The following is a 22,267-nucleotide window of genomic DNA, read 5'->3' on the forward strand; positions in this document are numbered from 1 at the left end:
TCATGATGCTATGTGGATAAATCATTTTCAAAGTATGTCATAATGAGACTGTATTGTAAAAAGACATGTCAAAAATAGGAAGATAGGTGAGGAAAATCTCTAGCTGTGATTTGGGTTTATACATTATCACTTTCTCTGTGCTGTAAACCAGTGAAAAACACAGGGTTATTGCATAATTCTCTCTCTGGTTACTTCTCTTGCATGAATGCGGTAAAATGATCTTTCTTTGCTAAAAACTCAGCAAATTTTATTTTTTCCAATTGAATAAAGCTTCTGAAATACAGCTGTATTTTACATTCCGTGGCAGTACGTGTGCTGTCTTTGAGTATGTTAAAAATGCTGTGAGCTAGCAGATGTGTTTGTCCTTCCTGTTACCCCATTCAGTAAATATGATTACTAACCCAAAATCAAATAGAAGTTGCATAATTTTAAAGACCTTCTGAATGAATGCAGTTATTTAATTTTATGTACATTGTGAGCTATGCTTGTTTTCTGACTGACTAAATGTATATCTTCCTAGTGCATCAAGACCCATATCTTAGAATAAAGTAACTTTATAGGGTAGTGTTCCACATACTGCTTTTGATTCTTAAAGAGAAGTTGGAGCATGCGTTTAATTCTCAGCTCAGCAGACAGAGCATTGGAGGTGACAGCTGAGAAGGCAGTTTGCCTTGCTAGCTGCTCTTGGAGCATTACAGGATTTGCTGCTGTAACAGAAGAGTAGTGGGGAAAAGTAATAAAAAAAATTACAAAAGCATGGCATGAAACTGTAAGATATGTCTTTCATAACAACATTTCTGTGAATAACTTGCACATACTTCTGCATTCTTTGGTATGTTTTATAGGTCTCACTGAGCAGTTCAAATCACTGCTTGATGATGGGAATACTGGACTACCACTTCCATAGCACATTCTGTATAGGAGTCACTGTCTGCTTTACAAAGGGTTTTATTACCCTGTGATAAAAAAGAGAGGGAGGAGGGAAGGAAAGGGACATAAGGCAGTAAAGTGATTTGCCCGGTTTCCAAGGGACAAGACAAGCAAGATTGTCTCATGTCCCAGTTCCTTGTGCTGTAAATAGTGGGTGACTAAAAAATACTCTTCACCGTTACCAACTAATGACAGAAATAGAACTGTACCTTAAAGAAGTGGATAATTTGGTTTTATGAAGATGAGTATTACTATTTTGTAGAAGTGATCTCTGCTGGAGGCGTAAACGGATTGCTTGAGAGCTGGAAAAAGCTAATGATGAAATTGGTTCATTTTGATGTCTTATAAGTGAATTGGAGCAGGATATGATTTTTTTTTAATTATTCAGGTGATGGCACGTTGGCTTACACTGTTTTTCCTCTTGAATCTAGTGCATCAATACCATCCGTTAGAAACAAAATCAGATTATCAGAAGGGATTGTCTAAATCTATTCCAGAGAGACACATTAAAGCAACAGCACAATGCAACTTCCAGATCGGCAAGTGCTGAATGTTGCTGCCGGCTCAGCGTGGTTGGAAAGGGCCCGTGCTGGAGCCCTGTCCGAGCAGCACTCTGAAATGGGCCGCTCCTCTTGGCTGCTGTCAGTGCACTCTGATGTGTGTGCATTCTGGTTGTGGCGTTCCACTCTTGTCATCGGTATCCTAGGTGCCTCCAGCACTTCTGTGGTCTGAAATATCTGAAGTGTACAACTGCTTCTGTCACTTTCTGAATCGTGCTTTTGAGGCTGAAATTTTTTTGCCTTTCACGAGAGCGATTTTTACATTGAACTGCAGCTCCAAAAAACCCTAACAACTAAAAAGCTAAGCTTTACAGTAGCTTTAAAAATAAAAACAAGCATGCAGATCTGTTGTTACTGCTCTATTCTAAAGCTAACTCTGGTATAATAGAGGCAAACCACCACATTTTTACGCAGGACAAAAGCAACAAAAATGCTCACGTTTGTAAGTCAGGAGAGATTGGGGGGAGAAGCTGTCTTTGCTTTAATTTGGGATATTTTTTGGTAACCCATGTTTCAGCCTTTTGAAACAATATGCTTTTTAGTGCTCAGAAATCACAATGCAACATATGATTAGCATCTGAATGAGTTCTTATTCAGTAGTTAAACAAAAGTTTTCTTGTAAATGGGGATTATATTGTCAACTTTATAAGGCAGCTTTTGTCTGTTACAGTGGATGTGGTGACCAGTGGAAGGCAGCCCTCTATTCATGACTTGAAACACAAGTTGAATGATTTCAGTTTCTAAACCACTCTTAATCTTAACTGTTTTCTAATTTAGTTTTAGAAAGATACAAATTGCTATTTTCATTTTGGGAACTTTAGGGATTAGGATTTCACTGGAGCTATATTTAGTTTATTTAAATCATGCTTCAAATATATTCCTGAGTTCATAATGTTAAATAAAAAAATCAGTGTTTCCTCAGATCAACAGTAGACAGGAAAGTCCTCTTCAGACCTTTAGGAAAAGAAATGTGGTCATTTAGGTGTCTTTGTGGTCTTGAAAGAACTATAGGACTGAGAAGAGAAAGTAAAGTATTTTGTAACTTTGCAAAGCCCTATCTGCTGAATGAACCGACCATTGCAAACTATGTATTAGTGAGAACTTGGTTTCTTTTTTTTCATACTGTGGTAGTTGATTTAATAATGAAGGTTCTACTTGGTGGTTGTCATGGGAGCACAGTGTGACAGACTGCTTAGAATGAAATCTGTAATAAGGATTTTTTTTTGTATCTTCTTAAACTTGAATTTTGTTCTAACACTGTTGCTTTTGCTAGTATTGGACAAATCTCTGTGGCTGTTGATGAACTGAATTTTCTTAATTTTTAATGGAAGTTTGATGTCATGTCATTGTCCTGGATACCTAAATCTAGTATGTGTTATGCAGTTAAGCTAAATGCTCAACATATCATACTAATTAGTGACAAGTAGGAGGAAAAAAATCATGTGATCAGGAACCTTTGTGGTAGGTAGGGCCTTTTTGAAAAGGATAATTCTTATTTTGAGCAACTGTAGTTGCATATATCATTAATAATGAACTGCCATCTAGTTAGAATAAGATATCATTATCAGAAGGTATGAAATAACCAGGATTTTTTGTTGTTTGTCTGGGTTTATTACATTATTATTGTTTACTATTTTTTAACATTTTGTCAGGATGTACAAGAATTGGAAATGGAAAATGGGAAACTGGACAATATGGGAAAAGAAAAACAAAGTATTTGTTTTCCCTGAGGTTTTTCTTTAGTTAGAGAATTGATCCTGTAATTAACCTCTTCTTTTATAGATCTGATGGAAAGCAGGCCTCTAGTTTTTCCTCAACCCTGCTTTCACTGTAAGCAATCGTTTCATGGTTAATGAAATGCATTTTCTCAAGCTCAGTTCTCAGGGTAGGGGTAGGGGTGGGCTGAGAAGCTCTTGATCCCCAACAGCTGGCAGGAGGCTGTACCTCTCAGAGCACATAAAGGCATCACAAGAGCATGGACCAGACTTTGATGTGGGTCAAAACCAGGCGAGTCATCTGGCCCCATGTAGTTCCTGCTTTGCTCTAGAAATGGAGCTGCTGCAGGGGATGGTGGGAATAGGAAGCCTCAAAAGATGAAGAGAGAGCAGTGCCCTCACAGTTTGGGGGGTAGCACAGCATTTAGCAGAAGAAAGCTTTGTTGGTAACTTCCCCTGTAAGCTGGACTGGGTTCCAAAGTGAACTGTCCTGTATCACCTGCCTACTGTGTTTAGTAGGGTACATTCAGACCTCTCCAGGTGGGATTTGTCTTCTCTGTTGCAGACTGTTTCAATTCTTTATCATTTCAACTGTCGTGCCTTTAAAGTGTTTCTTACTAGATTATTACTTTTGAAGTGAGAAATACTTGTTTGAATTCCAGGCAGTCAGTATTAAAAAGATGTATTAAGAGATTTCCTAACCTCTTTGGGAAACAAGATCCAGAGTAAAGTCTGCTTATATCTACTGATAGTAAGCAGAATCCCCGAAAGTACAGAGTGAGTCGGGCTTTTTGTTTAATACTGGTTATGGCAAAGCCAGTGTGCCACTGCATTGCTAATCAACTGTGGTGAGGTGCTTATAGCAAGAGCATTTTGTTGTGTTATTCTCTCCATTCTTCTGGCCCTGTGCTAGTGCTGACCATATTGGGAAGAACGTGATGAGACAGCAATTCAAAAAAGGTATTTGTGCGGTGTTAGAAATTGAAATGTGGGAAACACGTGGGAGATCATTAAATAAACTTACAAGGTTCTAATAACAGTAATTCATGAACATTTCTGTAAAATAGTGAAAGGAAAATACCAGTTCCATCAGAAGTCTAGGATTTTTTTCAGAAACATAAGTACTGCACATTCATTGTAGTTACCTCTCAAAAGGTTTTTCCTTTTTAATTTAAAGAAAAAGCCGTATTAGAATCCAAGCAAATTACCTCCCGCACAATATCAAGGTTTTGTAATAATCTCATTGGCAAACACTAGTCAAAACAGTGGGCGTAAGGTTGACCAAAGAAAAAGTTTGGGTTGGTTTTTTTTTTGTATGTTGGATCAGCTTTTCTAAAATTCAGACTGCAAATAAGTTTTAAATACAATACTCTACTTAGATGCCTTTCCAGTAGATAAAATTAATTAGCTAGTGAGATAATGAATAACTGTTTACACGCAACTACAATCTTTCGATGACTCTTAGGCTGAAACTTTCTTTGCCAAGAAACGCGTTTATTAATTCTGGTTCTTTCCCACTAAAGCAAAGTTTACAATTGCCGTAGATACTTCGGACCTGGAAAAGGACCCAATTTGAAAAAGTGATGTTAAATATGTTTATATTTAGCCTCATTTGTCATTCACTAGTTTTTAAAAAGGGTTAAACATGACCTATTTAATACTTTAAATATGTGTGATTGAGAGGAATGAAGGTTGGAAGACTGCTTTTATTTTTTGATCAGTCCTTTTAAGTTTATCTATGGGTCCACTGAATCCAGTCTTTGGGTATTTTGGTGCAAAAAGTCATATTAAATGGTCTATTTTTTTCAGAACTTAGCTTTAGCTGTGTATGCCAAGGATATGATTTTTTTATATTCTTGTTTGCTATTTAATTTCCCCCCAGCTTTTAATGATTGAAATACGAAGCTTAGAGCTTAATGATATAGGCAGAAAATCAGAAGCAAGTTGTGCTTGTTTATTGAAATAGTTTAGCAGTATCATACAGCATGACTGCAGGAAATGGCTATGAGAATCAAAGATAATTAAAGGCAACCGTTGAGATGAAGCCGTACCAGGGTGCATCTACTGTGCTCTGACTGCTAACAGGCTTTGACACCACGGAACCAGACTAAAACTTTGTAATTCTAGAATTGTAGAGTTGGGTTTAAAACCAAGGATTGTTAGAATTTCAGTTCTTATGTATTAGTAGTTAAGCAGCATAATATAAACATTTTGAAAAATTCCATGGAAGATGAATAAAGTAATAGAATCCTTTAAGAATATTAGGAAGGTTTCTTAGTTTTAGTTTACCAATAGAATAAAAACCACTTTATCTTATCCAAGCAATTTTTAGTATATTTGATCTCTAATAATTTTCCATTGTGAGTTCAGGCTAATTGGCACAGATGTGTAATACCTCTCATTCTTAAGCTAGATGTTGCTCATCATATTTCTTTGGCTATCTGTAAGAAAACAATGTTAAGAAGCAATTGTCAGTTTTGTTCTGTTTGTAAAACTAAAAATGTATCATAGTAGAAATGTTTAATGAAATAAAGACAGCTGCATAAAGCTTGAATCTTGCTTCCCTCAAACCATACGACAATATTGGACACAAACTTGAGTAAGTTGCAGTGATACAGCCATACTTTGCACTTGTACTTGGAATTTGAAAACTCAGCCTGGCCTTCCTCTTTTTAGAATATCCACATAAATACGGACCACAAGGAGGCTGTGCAGATCATTCAGTATTTGAAAGAATGCAGAAGTACCAGATGACTGGTATAGAAGAACCAACAACAGAGGTACAACACACACTAATGGATTATGCTGATTAGAAATTAGTGTAATAACTTCCTCTTTCTCATATGTTGTCTCTAACTGTTGGTCAGTTGTTATCCCTCAACTTTGGGAGGTACTTAAATTATTACTAGAGGTTTCTTATTAACGTAATTGTTAAAAATCTTTTTCTCATTTCTTCTACAGCATAGATGTACTAACTCATAGTCTTAATGAATCCTACATGATCTCAAATTTTTCCACAATAGGGATTTTAGATGGATGTGTAAATCAAGCTTGAGATGAGGAACATACTTTACTGCAGTTGTGAAGGAAGAGTTTCAAGATCCCTTGATCTCTAAATAATATATTAGTCCTTAAAAAGTAATACTTTTAGATTTTCAAGTTATGTTAATGGAACACAGTTGCAATACCTGAGTGCTTTCAGTGGTAAATGAAGCGATATGAACAGGCAGTATTGAAAGATTGAAGGGATTACAGCATGCTTCAGGTTGCCTGTAGTAGGAGGTAAGTGGTCAGTGAAAGAGACTTGCCTACCTCTTTAGAGTCCTGCAGTTGTTTTGCCTTTAGTTTGCACCACTTGTCATGAAATTGGATTTTCTCTTTTTTTTTTTTTTAACACTTTCCAAATTATTGAGGTTCTGTTAGTGTTAGCTGTATTCTGAGGTGTTTCAAGTTTGGCATCATTTTGTGGTGTCAGTTAAGTATATGCCAACAAAACTACACAATATGACTTGTTAAATAGCACCAACAACTTAAAGTTTATTTACATTGTGACTCCAGAAATTATCAGCAGTATTACACAATGCAGCATTGGTAACAATAACATGCTTTCCCAAAAATTTACTTATAAAGCTTCATGGGCAGAGTGGGCCTTCAACCAGTGAATGTCATAAGGTAAATGCATTAGCAGATACTGCTCTAATGAGCGTTCTTTTACCTTCATGTTTAATGTACCATTTGTTCTGTGCTCAAGTGCTTCAGTATTTCTGTTTGCCCAGGTAGCTGACTAAGGGCATTGCAATGTGAAATAACCTGTGTTAGGGAGGGTGCATAACTCTCGCAGCACTGGTTTTTCCTACTCTGTGAACTGTTTGTTCATTTTAGAAAAGGATTATGAGAAGAAAAATTCCAAAGATAACACAAATGAAAAAATCTATTTCACACTGCCTTTTGTAATACAAAATGAAATACACAGGAGGGGTTGACTGAGATATCATTAAAAATAGATGGCATACTTGAAAACTGGCTACAACGTACTTAGTTTAATTCAAGATTCATCGAACTTTGTGGGTTAAAGAAAAAGAAGGAAAATCTGTTTGCATTAGTGGAGTATGTTTAGAAAAATCCACCGTTTTTTATAGGCAGTCTAGTGCAGCATGTAGATCTACAAAATTAATGTATTTATTTCCTATGTGTATGTAGAAGCCTTTTGAAGAGCCTAAGAACAACGGTCCACAGCTTTTAAGAAAAAAGCGTGCCACTCAGGCTGAAAAAAATACGTGTCAGCTGTATATTCAGACTGATCATCTGTTCTACAAGCATTATGGAACAAGGGAAGCTGTAATTGCACAGGTATTTCCAATCCTTTTGTTTTTAACAGTCTGTTTTTACTTGTATATTTCTGATAAATTTCCTGTAACTTAACTGTGTATATTATTGCTTATTTACTTTACAATATCTTGCTTCATTTGTTTCAGTAATGCCAAGATCCCTGTAACAGCATTTTTATTTCACTAAGAATATGCTGTGTATTGGTGACAAAAGCCGTGGGCGCTTGTGCTTTCTTTAGTTCATAATGGCAGCTGTGGCTTGGTTAGCACTTCTGAGCAAGGCTTGCAGTCTGACTTCTCAGCTCTTACTCAGAGAAGTAACTGTTCCTGAGGAGTTCTGTGTTCACAGCCTGCCCAGCCTCTGCCTTAGCACTTGCATCACCTTCCATTGCAAATCTGAGTTCAAAGCACTGGGAGCTTTGAACACTGAGCTCTGTCCCTCTATTGTCTGATACAGTGGAAGGTTAAAAAAAGTGACAACTAAAGGCAGATGCTTTTCATTTGTCAAGATATGGTTAACTGGAAAAAGTTTTGGGTTGGTTTTTTTTTTGCTGATCACTTGCTGAAAATAGAACTAGCATGTTAACATGCTTCTCTTGAAGTCTGAAGTTTCACTGCCACTTGCAAATCTGACTTTTACTGTTTATTCATCATGCTGTATATACACAATTCCAGTAACATTTTCCAAAGCTCTGAAGTTACCTTCAAAATTGAGTTTTCAATAGGTTAGAATTTCTATGTGCTCTTGAAAAAGGTAAATTATCAATTTCTTCACATTTTTGGTCTACCAGCAATGAAAGAATAATGCTGTAACAAGTAAATTTTTTTCTCAATAAAAGAAACACAGTGCTTTGAATGCAATTTTAACTACAGTGCTATCTTGTAGCAAAGAATCAAATGAGTGTCACAAATAGGTATCTGAATAGTTGATAGAATTGTGTTTTTAAAAAAAAGCAAATGGCAAAATGCTTTGCCATTATCTGGCAAGATGGCAAAGCAGATGGTAGGTTATATAGTGATTTATTTCCATTATTTGCTATCAGCGTTTGATTAAAAAGGCTTGTTATAGTTCATATGGCACAGGATCTTATATGTAAAAGTATAGGCCTTGCAGTTGTTGCTACTTAGGATTATCTTATAGTGTAGTGCAAAGATCTTTGAACTGTAGATTTTTTCATTTTTGACAGATATCCAGCCATGTTAAAGCGATTGACACAATTTACCAGTCAACAGATTTCTCAGGAATCCGTAACATCAGCTTCATGGTGAAACGAATAAGAGTAAGTTGTATGGGAAATACTTTTAGCTTCCCTGGTACAGCTTGGAGGCTGTATTTTTCAAAAGTCCTGTTGCGGTTCACTTGTAACCATTTATTGTTAGTAATTTTGTAAGACAAGTGTCCCTGTAGTAAATAGTGCCCTAAATGATTTATTTGGTTTGGTTTCAGTGTTTATTGTCAAAAGCCCACTGCTGCTGTTATAAAGCTGTAATCAATTTTTGCAGGAATCAGATTGTTTCTGCAGTGTTGACTGTATGGCGAACAGACTGTGTTGGTCTCCAAGAACTTTAATATTAAAATAGATAACTGCTATCCAGGTTGAAAGTTCCTTCTAAAAGTGATGATTCACGAGGACAAATATAGATACTTTGCGTACTGAAGGAAAGGGAAAAGAAAGAAATGAGAAGGGGGGGATTTACTAAATAAATGCAATTCTTTAATTATTGGAGAACTTGCTTTTCCAAATATTGGGGTAGTAATTTATCAAGGCCTATAAATCTTTAGCAACATCTTTAACTATTTAACGTAACAAGGTATTGACACCAGTAAGCCTCTTAGCTGGTATTTCCAAGTCAAGTGAAAATGAATCATGTCTTACAGTTTGTTTCAATTTACTTTTAGATTAACACAACCATAGATGAGAAGGACTCATCCAATCCCTTCAGATTTCCTAACATCGGTGTGGAAAAGTTTCTGGAACTGAATTCAGAACAGAATCATGACGATTATTGCTTGGCCTATGTGTTTACAGACCGTGATTTTGATGATGGAGTCCTTGGTCTGGCTTGGGTTGGAGCCCCTTCAGGTAATTATATCCAAACCTTCAGTGCTATGAGGTCAAGTATTGTAGGTATGTACAAAGAAGAAAGGTAGAAACAATGTAATTTAAACTGGTAGCAAATAATCAAAAATCTCATAACCAACTTTTGTAATGTTAGGTATGGTTTGATTGTATATTTTTTAAAAAATAAAAACAGCATATCATGTGTCACTTCAGTTAGTCTTACTGTCTTTCTGATGAGCAAGATGTGAACAATAAAGAACACCGTATTTCTTTTGCCAGACAAAGGTGGTATTACTTGCATGGTTTTTAGTTTATGACAGGAATGGGTGACCAGTAAAGTGACAGATGAAGCAAGTGGTTTTGCTATATATAGACATTCCTTACAGCTATGCAGTTTGAATTTTGTAGTGGAACTACGCTGCAGAATCCTTAGGTTTTCTAGATAGTATTGGAAGCAAATTTTTTTTTAAGTAAAGTATAATCAGTGAGAATGTGTTCTGGGAGATACCAAGATAAATACTGTATGACTCTTCTTAAACTTCTTCTCATTAGTTTCAATCTAATTGTGTATTTTGGATCTGAAGTATGTCTCTTGATGTGAAAAATCAAACAATGGTCTTCGTGTGTGCAGCATCTCGAGATGTGTGTCCTGGATGTATTAGTTTTATACATGTATTAGTTTTATGAAATTATGTATTTTAAAGTTATTAGTCTTTAAGTTTGAGTAAATACAAATTCTTTAATTATAACTCAGCACAAATCCCATAAGTTGAAACTTTCATAGAAATCCAAATCAGAAATTCAGAAGGAGCAATCTTCCCTTTTTTCTTCCCTAGAGTGATTTCTCCATAATAAGGAATTAGACCCAGGAACAACAGATTATATGAGACTTTGCAAGAGACTGGATAGTTTTATGAGAGCATTATCAAGAGCTTTAATGGAATTCAAGTAATGAGATGTAGCTATAGATTATAACCTCTGTTTACTGCTTTACTTTCCTCTAAGGCACATGTTGGTTGTAGAGTACTGGAGATGTGTGGAAAACTGTTGTGGAATGAGAGTCTCAGACTTTGATTGAGATTAAAATGTTCAAATAACTATTAGTATTCAGAGAGGTAACAGATCAGTGGATCCATGAGTATAGTAAGTATTAGAGGGACCTGTGTGGACTTACTTTAGTGACTGTGGCAGAACCATAGAAAAAATAAGACACAGGTGGGCTTTGTAAATAAGCAGCTGGGTCTGTGATGACTGGTCTAGTGTATGGCCTGAGCAAGCACAGGATGAACTGGAATGTGCATTCCATAACCACTGCTTCCAAAACTAAATTTAATTGAGAAAAATTAAGTTGCTTTGAGACATTTTCATCTTCAGCGCACATGCTGACAGAAATTAAATAGGATATTTCAGCTTCTTTAGTGTTGTCTAGAATAGCTGAATTTTAGAACGTTGGTATGAACTCAGTACAAACTCAAGTTATGGAAAAATTCAGTGAAATTAAAATAACAATTTTGATACTTTTCCAAACAGTAAGTACGATGCACTTGATTGTTGACCTTCTAAATATGGGTCTGATTAACCCACACATCAAAGCAATTTCAGCTTTAATTTGTACAGCGGGAAAATGAGTCACTTTTGCTGACAAGGACATATAGCTAATCTTAGGCATTTTGTATAAATGCTCTTGCTATGAGAGAGGTTCTCCTGTGATTTTGCTGTGGATTTTTTCACTTGGAGTCCAGATGGGCTGTAGGGTTACCTGTACTTGACATCACACCTGCTAGTCTTGTACTCCAAGTAGGGTGGAATCAGGGCTTGTCCCTGCAGTGAAAGCCCAAAATAGCTCTTAATAGCTGTTCTAAACCAGCTAACTTCTCGTGTGGATGTATCCATTCAGTACCGAGAGCATTAGTGTGGATAAATGTAATCTACTTTCAAAGTTGGGTTAATATTAATTACACAGAAGAACTCTTAGTCTGTAAGCATCCACTGAGGAGGCAAGCTGTTTCTTGTTCTAAATGTCACTAGAAAAGTAACACAGTAGCTCTTCTCTTAAATGACTAACTGTTGTATTTTCTCTAAACACAGGGAGCTCTGGTGGAATATGTGAAAAGAGCAAACTGTATTCTGATGGTAAGAAGAAGTCTTTGAACACCGGAATCATCACTGTTCAGAACTATGGCTCTCATGTTCCTCCCAAGGTTTCTCACATTACTTTTGCTCATGAGGTTGGGCATAACTTTGGATCACCTGTGAGTATTACTATTGATCTGTTAACTCACTTTCAGCCATTTTGGAGTGCGTGATTTGCAAAGGGAGTTTTTACTTCTTATAAACAGGGAAAATGTGATCGTGACCATATGTGCATGCACATTGTATACAAACAATAAACAGGTTGCTGAACTAAGCCCCTTTTATGAGTATTTAACAGCACTACTGCAACAGTGGATTTTGTGAATTGTTTACTTCTACTAGTTCAGTCTCTTATGAAGGGACTATATTATTACTCCCTAAAAACTTTCCTGTTTTTTATTGAAGATTAGGGTTACATCTTTTTAAGGTATTTTAGTTTATCCAAGAAAGAAGGAAGAATGAACTCAAAATTGATTGATACGATGCTTATTCAACAAGTGAAGATAGAACTGGCTCTTTTTTATGTTCAATTACTTATACTTGCAAGTTTACCTAAGAAAATTGTGGAGAGGATTAAGATACCAAGAACAGTATTTTAGAGCAAAACTGTCTCCCAGTCATTTAGGGACATGGTTTGTTTGCAGCAAGCTGAAAGCATGAGGCTTTTGGTTTTGCTGGAGGTGAGAACAAAGTTTTCTAGTTTGGGATTTTTATTTTTAAACTTAAGTATATTGGCTTTCTACTCTTGGAAGTAAAATGAAATAAAGATATGTCAGGAATGACGAGTTCTTCCAAAACAGATGTTTGCATGTGAATGCTGTCTTCACATGCCTTGAGAGAATCCCTAATACCACAGCTCTGAGTGGGAGCAAGCCTTCCAAGTATAACTGAAAATACAGCAATGAAACTGAAAAAACAGACCCACTAAGTGAAAGAAACATCTTTCGGATCAGCCTGGCAGATTGTTCTTTTAATTTTACTCTAAGTTGCATTTGCTCCAGGGAAATATGTGAAAGTTTGTGTTTAGTTCTACCAAACTATAATAAATGAGAAAGTTCTCACAACTATTTTGAAAATTTTAAAATTCACCTACTTCTTTTGCAGACACAGGTTGTATTTCTGGAAATACAACCATCACAATGGCATTAGAGCTTCTCTCACACTAACCAATTTAGTTTGTTAGTCTGCTAATTGCTAGTGTGCCAACCTGCAATGCATTTCATCCCTCACGCTGGAGACTGTGTAGATCGCGCCACTGGCTGACAGAAACAAGCTTCTGCTCTGTCCTTAAGATCTCTTTGCACCTCCCTCAAAACAAGCAAAAAGCATGAACTACTGTTTCGGTTAATTCCTCCTGCTTTCATCCCACAGAATACTTATTGCCCTTTTGTCATCAAAAAGCCACTCTTCTTAGGAGATGGCAATTTTTCCAAGTCAGTATTTGCTCTAGGACACGTACTTGGGGTATATGTTACTAAGAATGCAAATAAGCTAAAACTTAAGAAATTAGATACTTACTACTGTTGTCTCGGGGAAAAAACCAACCAGAACAACAACCTAAACAAACAAAAAACCCAAACCAAATCTTTGTCTTCTGTATACTTTTTGTATTTCATGAATAAGATGTAGGAATAAGATGACTTTTTGTATTTCAAGTATAAGATGGTGCTTTGTTTTTATGAACCTTTTATCCTCACTATGTTAAGATAACCAAATAGGGGTTGCTTTTGCACATGTATAAAAACATAGCAAGAAATTAGAGAGGCCGTCTGGATAGAAATAGTTTTAAAATATTTGTTTTACAGCATGATTCTGGAATGGAGTGCACTCCAGGAGAGTCCAAGAACTTGGGACAGAAAGAAAATGGCAATTACATCATGTATGCAAGAGCTACATCTGGGGACAAACTTAACAACAACAAGTTCTCTATCTGTAGCATCCGAAATATCAGCCAAGTTCTTGAGAAGAAGAGAAATAATTGTTTTGTTGGTATGTATTTAGTCATCCTGAAAGCAGAATGGTGAAGCAATTACTATTGTCCTTCGTGAGAAATTTATTTTATTATTTTTTTATCTCACTCATTTTTATTTCATTTTAGTTTTTTTAATCTACCGAAAGATTCTCTAAGTAAATAATGGAACTTGAGACCCGAAGTACTGTGTCAAGTTCTGGGCTCCCCAGTACAGGAAAGACATGGACATGCTGGAGTTAGTCCAGCAAAGGGCCACAAGGGTTATTAAGGGATTGGAGCATCTAACGCAAGAGGAGGCTGCAAGAGCTGAGACTTTAGGCTGGAGAGGAGGAGACTCTTGTAGGAAGGAGAAAACAAAACAGGGCCAGACTGTTTTCAGTCGTGGTCAATGAAAGGACAAGAGGCAAGGAGCACAAATCAAAATACAGGAAATTATATTTAAACATTAAAACAAAAAAAAAAGGGGGCGGGGATTTTGTAAGAGTTGTCTTTCTGGAGTGTGTGTGAGTTCTCACAAATGTTGAGAGTCTGTGGAGTGAGTAGATTTGGGTTTTGGAGTAGTACCATCAGCCTAATACCATCAGCTATTGCTTTTAAGGTGCTCAGACTCTGTTAAATGAGGAGGAATGCAAGAAAAGATGCTGCTGTCTTGGAGGCTTAGCAGATAACTCCTCTTACCACTGTGGACCTCCTATTCACAGAGGAAACTCCCACTGTTATCAGCAGAAACCTTTCACTCCAAGGCTTAAATTTCTATGTATTGTAGGAATGACTAAGGCGGGTGGCAAGTGAATCATGCAAGTTGACTTGAGCCCTAGTCCCAAGTCCATCTCGACCAGGCATTTTCAGTCCTGATTAGCTGGGTGCTGCTGCAAGTCGATGTTAATGTTTATAAGTGTGTTTGCAAATGCTTTGTACTGCTTTGTACATAACTATACTGGCATTTTTTAGAGTCTGGTCAGCCTATCTGTGGTAATGGACTGGTTGAACAAGGAGAACAGTGTGATTGTGGCTACAGTGACCAGTGTAAAGACGAATGCTGTTATGATGCAAACCAACCGGAAGATAAAAAATGCAAGTTAAGACCAGGCAAATCCTGCAGGTATTGTGCATGTCTGTTACAGTATACTTCAATTTTGGGGATTTATTGGTAGCTGTCATTAATATTTTAGAATCTGAATCTGTTTACCTGCATTATTCTTAAAGTATTTATCTTGTTTAAAATGCCTTATACACTGAGTGAGAAGTTCATAAGCACAATTACGCTATGCAATTCTTGCTGCTAAGTGTAATTTCCTTTCTCTTGGATGACTGCTCCATAACTTTGAAAAAAAAATAATAAAATGGTACTGGATTGTATCAATGCTAACATATCATAATACTCTGCAGACAAACGTGTTGAAATTCTGTTGTTTTTATCAGAAATGCATTGTGCATAAGTCTTGCAAAAACTGTATGATTGAGGAAAAAAACATGACCAGGATGGTGGTGTTACAATAGGTACAGGAAAGTATCAATTGCCCAAAGTATAATGGAGGTTATCATGAAACTGGATCCTATCCTGCTGCCATTTCTGCAGCATTGCCTAAATGATTGGAAGATGACTCAGGGATGTAATTGATTTTATTTTTATTTTTTTAAATGCTTTTTTTATAAATTAAACTAGGTTTTCAAGTCACCTTATATCTTGGCAATGTTGTGTACACAGTGATTTATAAGAGGAACTTTGATAGATCACAAGACTTACAGTGAAGTAAGTCAACTTCTATCTTTTAGTTCCGTCATTAAGACACATGGTAAATTTTAACCTCATCTGAAAACTAAAGTGGATTTTTTTCACATGAAAAGCATGGGCTTTTGTTCCTTTGTAGAGACAGAAATAAATCTTACACCTGGTTAGACTCTTAATAGTAATTTTCTCTTCATTTTTGGTTATGTTTAAGTCTAACCAGCTCAACTTTTTAATACAACGTACAGAGTTTTGTTCTAATTAAACTTTCCTGCCCTAAAAAAGAACTTTGTTACCCTGTGAGTGGAAGTAGAATCTACTCTTAAAACATTTTGACAGTGTAGCTATGGTATAAGGACCATCTGTGAATTCATAGTTGCAATAATTTTGCATGTCTTTTGGTTTGCCTTTTTTCCCCCTTGCAAATTCTTATTATTTCTGCCAAAATAAAGGCCTTAATTGTCTTGTTTTATAATTGGTTTCTGAGACTTTGTTTTATGTTGCACCTGTGGTGAGGAGCTGTTCGCTTCTGGGTGCACCAGGTGCCACCACCACCTCCGTTTTTTGCTCTCTTGTGTTCAGGTGGCTGCAGTCTGGCTTTATGCCCCTTTATGAGAACTCAGGAGGCTTAGCTTTAATCAAGGACTTATCTATGTTTTGTAACCTTCCCTCTGCTGCTGCTTGTAACAGCATACACACTCAAACACAGCTTCAGACAGAGAAATGATTGTTCCTGCTGTTTTACCAGATCGGCTGCTGTACCTGGCATAAGGGGCTCAGGTGCTTCGGTGTCTGTGACAGAAAGGAGTGACTTATTTATCCTGACTTATTTATTGCATTGAAACCAATACTATCAAACTATTCAGTTGTTCCAGAATTAATTTTGCCAACTTGCTAATTGAACGTTTTATATATGCAAACTGTGAAATGCTGTTATTTTCTATATATTTTAATTTAAAATATGCTTGTACTGTTTTTCTAATATAATGTAAATAGTTTAATTAGCTACTAAAATGACTAAGAAATCTGTCTTCAGTGCAGTAACCTCTTGTTACCTTAAGGGATGGAAAAAATTCTTTCCAATTCACATTTTACTTAGCACAAATCAGAAAGATGTTGAGTATTTGAGTAGGGTTCAGGATGAATAGTTCTTCTGGAATCGTTCATGCTTTGTCTTTCCGTTCATGATTTCTTGTTTGTTTCTAGCCCCAGCCAAGGCCCCTGCTGTACTGCACAGTGTGGTTTCAAAATGAAGACTGATAAGTGTCGGAACGACTCCGACTGTGCGCGAGAGGGGATGTGCAACGGTGTCAGCGCGCTCTGCCCAGCCTCCGAGCCCAAGCCCAACTTCACGGATTGCAACAGGCACACACAAGTCTGCATAAATGGGGTATGGTTTGGTACAGTCACATGCAACTGCAGACATTTATTGCAAGGCACTGTATTATGATCAATACTTAATGGAGAAGAGGTGTAAGATTAATCTCTTTTTTGATAAAAATGTTTGATTTAATGGTTTCAATCAAAATAACTGGGAAGATACATCAAATATGAAGAAGCAGGTGACAAATATCAAGCTAGCTTTACTATTTGAGAAAGTTCCATTTAAAGTTTTTTGTAAAAATAATTTTTCTTCAGTCTTGGTCAAGTAATTCTGTTGCCTTAAAAAATTAGATATGCTGAAAATACATGTTAAATTTTATTTACTGTAAATATACAGTTCCTCCACCCATGTGCATATAATATAGATGTACAAGTGTATAGAATTACTCTGAACTGCCATTAGTTTCCTGGTTATAGAGTCAATGGCAGTTGCTATGAAATATTGATGGGAAGTTTCTTATAAATTGATCTATGTTTACTTGGAAGCAGAAACAAGCGAAAGTCATCCTCTTAGAGCTCTAACTTGTGTTGCCGTAGTGAAAGTTTTTAATCAAATGATACTGCTTGTAATAATTTTTCAGCCCATTTAGAGTCATCTTAACTATATAAAGACAATTGCTCTATCTTTATTTTGAAACAAGATTATAAATGCACAGATAACTTTTTAAATTCAAATTTAAAGGGTTGTCTGACAGTGGAATTAAATACTCTTTCCTGCCATTAATTTTTATTATTTTCTGAGAGAAAATATTTTTGAAGACGTGTTTTTGATTTATTTTCCTAACTGCTGCTTGGAGTAATCATGTTTCAGTGTAAATTGCAGGGTACTCTGAGGCCCTAAAAGAAGGTACAGTGTTAAAAAATAAAATAGGATAGATCACCTTTAAAAAGAAATAAAATCAAATAATCCTAAACGCTGCAATTAAATATCTGTAATAAATTTTGTGTTTTATAAACTTTAGAAGAAATTCAAGCTATTATTTTTATTGATAAGTATCTTTAGACCTACAATTATGCTTTCAGCTATTAAAAATTCATATCTTTCCTAATGTCAGCGTGCTTAAAGGTGAAATTGATTTTTATGTTCTTGTGCTTTTGTCTCCAATAGCAATGTGCTGGCTCTATCTGTGAGAAGCATGGCTTGGAGGAATGTACATGTGCTAGTTCAGATGGCAAGGACGATAGAGAATTGTGTCATGTCTGCTGCATGAGAAAAAGTAAGATTTGTCTGAATTGCAAGCATATTTTGTTTTTTTTAAAGATTAATAGAAACTTGAAATTTTTCAAAAGCATTTTGAACAATTGAACACCACGGTATTCATGCACATATGTTTTAATACAATAACAGTTTGATTAATCTAACTTGTATTCACTTTTCAGTGGACCCAAGTACTTGTGCAAGTACAGGCTCTAACCAGTGGGAGAAATACTTTGGTCGTGACAATATTACTTTGCAACCCGGATCTCCTTGTAATGATTTCAAAGGCTACTGTGATGTGTTTATGAGGTGTCGGCTAGTAGATGCTGATGGCCCTCTAGCTAGATTAAAGAAAGCAATTTTTAATCCGGAGCTATATGAAAATATTGCGGAATGGATTGTGGTAAGTATTTTTTTATCTTCTTATTCTAATATAAAATTTTCTTATTAATCAATGCTCACCACTTGTGTTGCTGTATACATGCAGTACTTCAGCATTCTTCAAACTATTGTCAGTCCTTGTTTTACTACTTTTTGTATAAGCACCTTGAGTGAAGCAAACAAGTTAGATTGAAGGGAATGGAATCAAATAAGTAACAAACAAATACCTTGTGTTAATACCTCTGTTCACTGTCTCTTTTGGTGTTTCAGTTCACATTTTTAATTTACTGGGTTTTCCTGTTTTAACTCTTCATATATGATTTCTTTTAAGGAACTAAATATATTGATCTCTAGCATTTCTTATTTTTATTGCACTAGATGACACTTTCCTAATAATAGACTGGGAGGAGAGCTACAGTGAAACACCATTATAGAGCTGCATAGTCAATTTTATGTAAGCTGTTGATTGTTTTAGGCTTATATAGCTCTGTTGTAGCATATCTTCTGTGAAATACTTGTCTGATAGTAGAATGATTCTTAAGTATTTGGGAATTTTGTGTAAGAACTTTGGGGTCGTTCTTCTTTAAAATGTTACAGTCTTGTATGTGGTGTTTCAGAACAGCTTTTTGATGACTTTTAAAAGGTAAAGAAAAGCCATATTAAATGACCTCTGTCTCTTGTGCATATGTGCCAGCCCTGCCAAAATTATTTTTTTAATGTTTTTAGGCCTATTGGTGGGCAGTGTTGCTTATGGGAATTGCCTTGATCATGTTAATGGCTGGTTTCATTAAGATATGCAGTGTTCATACTCCAAGCAGTAATCCAAAGTTGCCTCCTCACAAACCACTTCCAGGTGAGTACATCTCAAAAATTAAATTTAGAGAGAAGCGTCTTATCCTCAACTAGTTTGTTCTAAAGGGAAATCTCAGGTGTCCCAAGCTACAGTTCTTAGTCTGGCACTGTGAAGCCACAAATGGAATTCATGCCAGTGAAACAATTCACAAAAATGTAACTCTTGCCATATTTTCCTATAGTATAGTATGTTTATCAAAAGAAAGCTTTGAAGACTTTTTCTAACCTGGAGTTCCTTTTATTTCCTATTCCATGATACGTATTGTAAGAATCAGGCTGTTTAAGGAACTACTGTTGAGATAATAAAATGTATTCTGTAAATACTCCATGCAGTTAATCATCTGTTTAAAACATTGCGGGTCTAAATCTGGAACTTTTCAGAAAAACAGTTAAACTTTAATTTGCATGGCCAGGGTAACTTTTCTGGAAACTATTTCTTTGTTAAAATTCATTTTAATTATGTGTATCTTTCAAACAGGCACTTTAAAAAGGAGGAGACCACCACAAACCACTCAGCCACCACAGCGGCAAAGGCCCCGGGAGAGTTATCAGATGGGACATATGAGACGTTGACTGCAGCTTTTTGCCTTGGTTCTTCCTAGTGCCTACAATGGGAAAACTCACTCCAAAGAAAACCTAATAAGTCATTGTCCCCGGTCTAACTCTCAAAAATTGAAGAGGAGAAAAAACAAATGTGATACGCCCTCAAAACAAGTGGAAGTGGTTAATTTTTAATGAGCGAATCTTCCAGCTCAAAAAGAAGAAAAGTGTTTTTCTTGCGTATTTTTAATTTAGTGGCACAAAGTCCTAGAGTATCATGATTCTTTCCCCCTTCTGTGCTCTTCATTGCTGCATTTTCTTCACTTGCAGGCAAATATGGCTGTAGTAAAACTTCTACTCAAGATTTGAAACAAATATATATTTTTCAACTGCCAGACAAGGCTAGGAAGCTAGACCACCTCAGCATTGGAGACATTACTTGTCAATGTATATACATTGTTATATGCAGACATGTATTTCTAACGTACACCCGTACTTGTGTGCAATTGTAAACAAGAGAATTGCAATATGGATGTTTCTTTGTATTATAAAACTTTTCCGCTATTAATGAAGAAATTACTGTTTAATTGACATACTCAGGATAACAGAGGATGATGGTGTGTAATGGTCAAGGATTCTGTGATGCTTTACACAGCAATTTTGAATCAAATCAAACTTTTTTTATCGTGATCAAAGTTGTTTCAAGCACTCATTTCATCTTTATCAAACAGCTGCTAAGACATAGCATACAAGATTGACTGGTCTTTCAGAGATATGACAGGTGTTCTGCAAACTTTGCAAATGCCAGAATGTTTCAAAAATGTTTTCTGTAAGTGTCTAATTACTTGTAGCTCAGCGTAAATACTTTTAATTTGTCTGATTATTCAGTTAAATAATGAATAGTTAGATGAAATATTTCCATGCTTTATTAGAAAATTCTGCCTGTTATTCAACTTGTTTTAAAACTGCAACCAGTTTATTTGGGCTGTTCAGATATTCTTACAGTACAATAATTCAGTTTGTGTTCTGAGGGATGTGGAAAGAAAAGCTGTAGGTTGTTTTTATTTTCTCTTTTTTTTTTTTGATTTATCAGATATTTGGATAACTTTTCAGCATGATACTGTTGATTGATAACCACTAAAGTAGAGTGATTTGCCCAGCTACTGTGGCAGAGTTAAAATTGTAGTTAGGACTACCAATTTTCCCACATTTTATACCAGTAGTGAAGTTCAACAGCACAATGTCCCATTCCAAAGTTTTTATTACGAATGTAAATAATTGGCATTTTTGAAAGAGGAAACAAAAGAAGTCTTAAGGTGCTTACTGCTATGCAGGACATGAAAGGGGGCATTACAAAATGTTGAAGCTTGTGATATATTTATTGCTTGTTTTCCAAAAGCACCGAGCTAATTAGAGACGCAAAAGGCTATAATTTTCCTGGCTTTGCTTAGGAGAAAATTTACTAAGGGTTGGACAGGCTTCCTTTGTTTGTTTTTTGTTTTTGTTTTGTTTTTTAAGAGTATAAGGTTTACACAATCATTCTCATAATGTGACGCAAGCCAGCAAGGCCAAAAATGTTACAGAATATAATGGGATCTCTTCCTTGTAAACTTGTACAGTATGTGGTAACTTTTTCAAAATACAGCTTTTTGTACATGGTTTAGACAAATTTTGTACATGAAACCCCAAGTCCAATAGACTATATAAATAATTCTAAATGATCTTAACTAGGTAGACGTGTATGTAGTTGCTTTTAAGTCATTTTAAATACATTTGTTTTAAGACTGTGCAAAGATTGGAAGTGGGTTTGCATTTCTAAAATGGTGACTTTTATTCAGCAAGAGTTCTTAGTAACTTCTGGAGTGTGGTAGACTTTGGAACATGTAAATTTTTTGCCTGTAATGTTATCCTGTGGTAGGATTTTGGCAGACAAATGCTGCCCTATTTTATTTTGAGTCTAAGTTAAATGTTTTCTGAAAACAGAAATGTGCACTGAACTCTCCACTGCAAGTCAAGATGTGGTAAAACCGAAAGAAAGTTCAAGACAATGAAACGGAATACTACTGTCGATTTCATGTCCACTGTGTTTTATACAGTATCTTTTTTGTTCACTTTGGAAATTTTTACTAAAAATGCAAAAAATAAAGTATTGTGCAAAGATATGTAAGGTTTTTTGAAACTTGAAATGCATTAATAAATAGACTTGATGAAATCATCTTCTGAAGATCCATTTACTTTTTGAGCCCTGAAAGTGAAAAGGAATACACAGATTCCTCCAAAAAGTAATTGTTCTATCTTTACGCTGTCAAAGCGCGCCTCCCAATTTAAACATCATACGATTAAATGTAAGAGTAATTGGTTTTGTGTAAACCTTCTGAGGAAACGTCTTAAAATTACCTTTAAATTACTTGTATTATCACAGGAATGAAGCCTTTTCTGTTCCTGCCTTCAAAATGGAAGCTAGTTACTGGTGGGATATTCCA

The 22,267-nt window shown here is 35.8% G+C and overlaps 1 protein-coding gene across 1 annotated transcript in view; it reads left to right on the top strand.

Moving 5' to 3' along the window:
* ADAM10 (ADAM metallopeptidase domain 10) overlaps positions 1-21,999 on the top strand; it is a 47,609-nt gene extending 25,610 nt beyond the window's left edge. Inside the window, exons 5-16 of the mRNA XM_014944505.1 lie at positions 5,882-5,985; positions 7,406-7,555; positions 8,721-8,813; positions 9,434-9,617; positions 11,685-11,848; positions 13,535-13,718; positions 14,653-14,803; positions 16,637-16,820; positions 17,922-18,030; positions 18,194-18,414; positions 19,119-19,245; positions 19,723-21,999. Of these exons, the coding sequence (XP_014799991.1) occupies positions 5,882-5,985; positions 7,406-7,555; positions 8,721-8,813; positions 9,434-9,617; positions 11,685-11,848; positions 13,535-13,718; positions 14,653-14,803; positions 16,637-16,820; positions 17,922-18,030; positions 18,194-18,414; positions 19,119-19,245; positions 19,723-19,817 (1,766 nt within the window). The 3' untranslated portion in view covers positions 19,818-21,999. The remainder of the gene's footprint in view (positions 1-5,881; positions 5,986-7,405; positions 7,556-8,720; positions 8,814-9,433; positions 9,618-11,684; positions 11,849-13,534; positions 13,719-14,652; positions 14,804-16,636; positions 16,821-17,921; positions 18,031-18,193; positions 18,415-19,118; positions 19,246-19,722) is intronic.
* Positions 22,000-22,267: the final 268 nt, after the last annotated feature.

Source organism: Calidris pugnax, unplaced genomic scaffold (assembly GCF_001431845.1).
Source record: "Calidris pugnax isolate Ruff unplaced genomic scaffold, ASM143184v1 scaffold70, whole genome shotgun sequence".
NCBI lineage: Eukaryota > Metazoa > Chordata > Aves > Charadriiformes > Scolopacidae > Calidris > Calidris pugnax.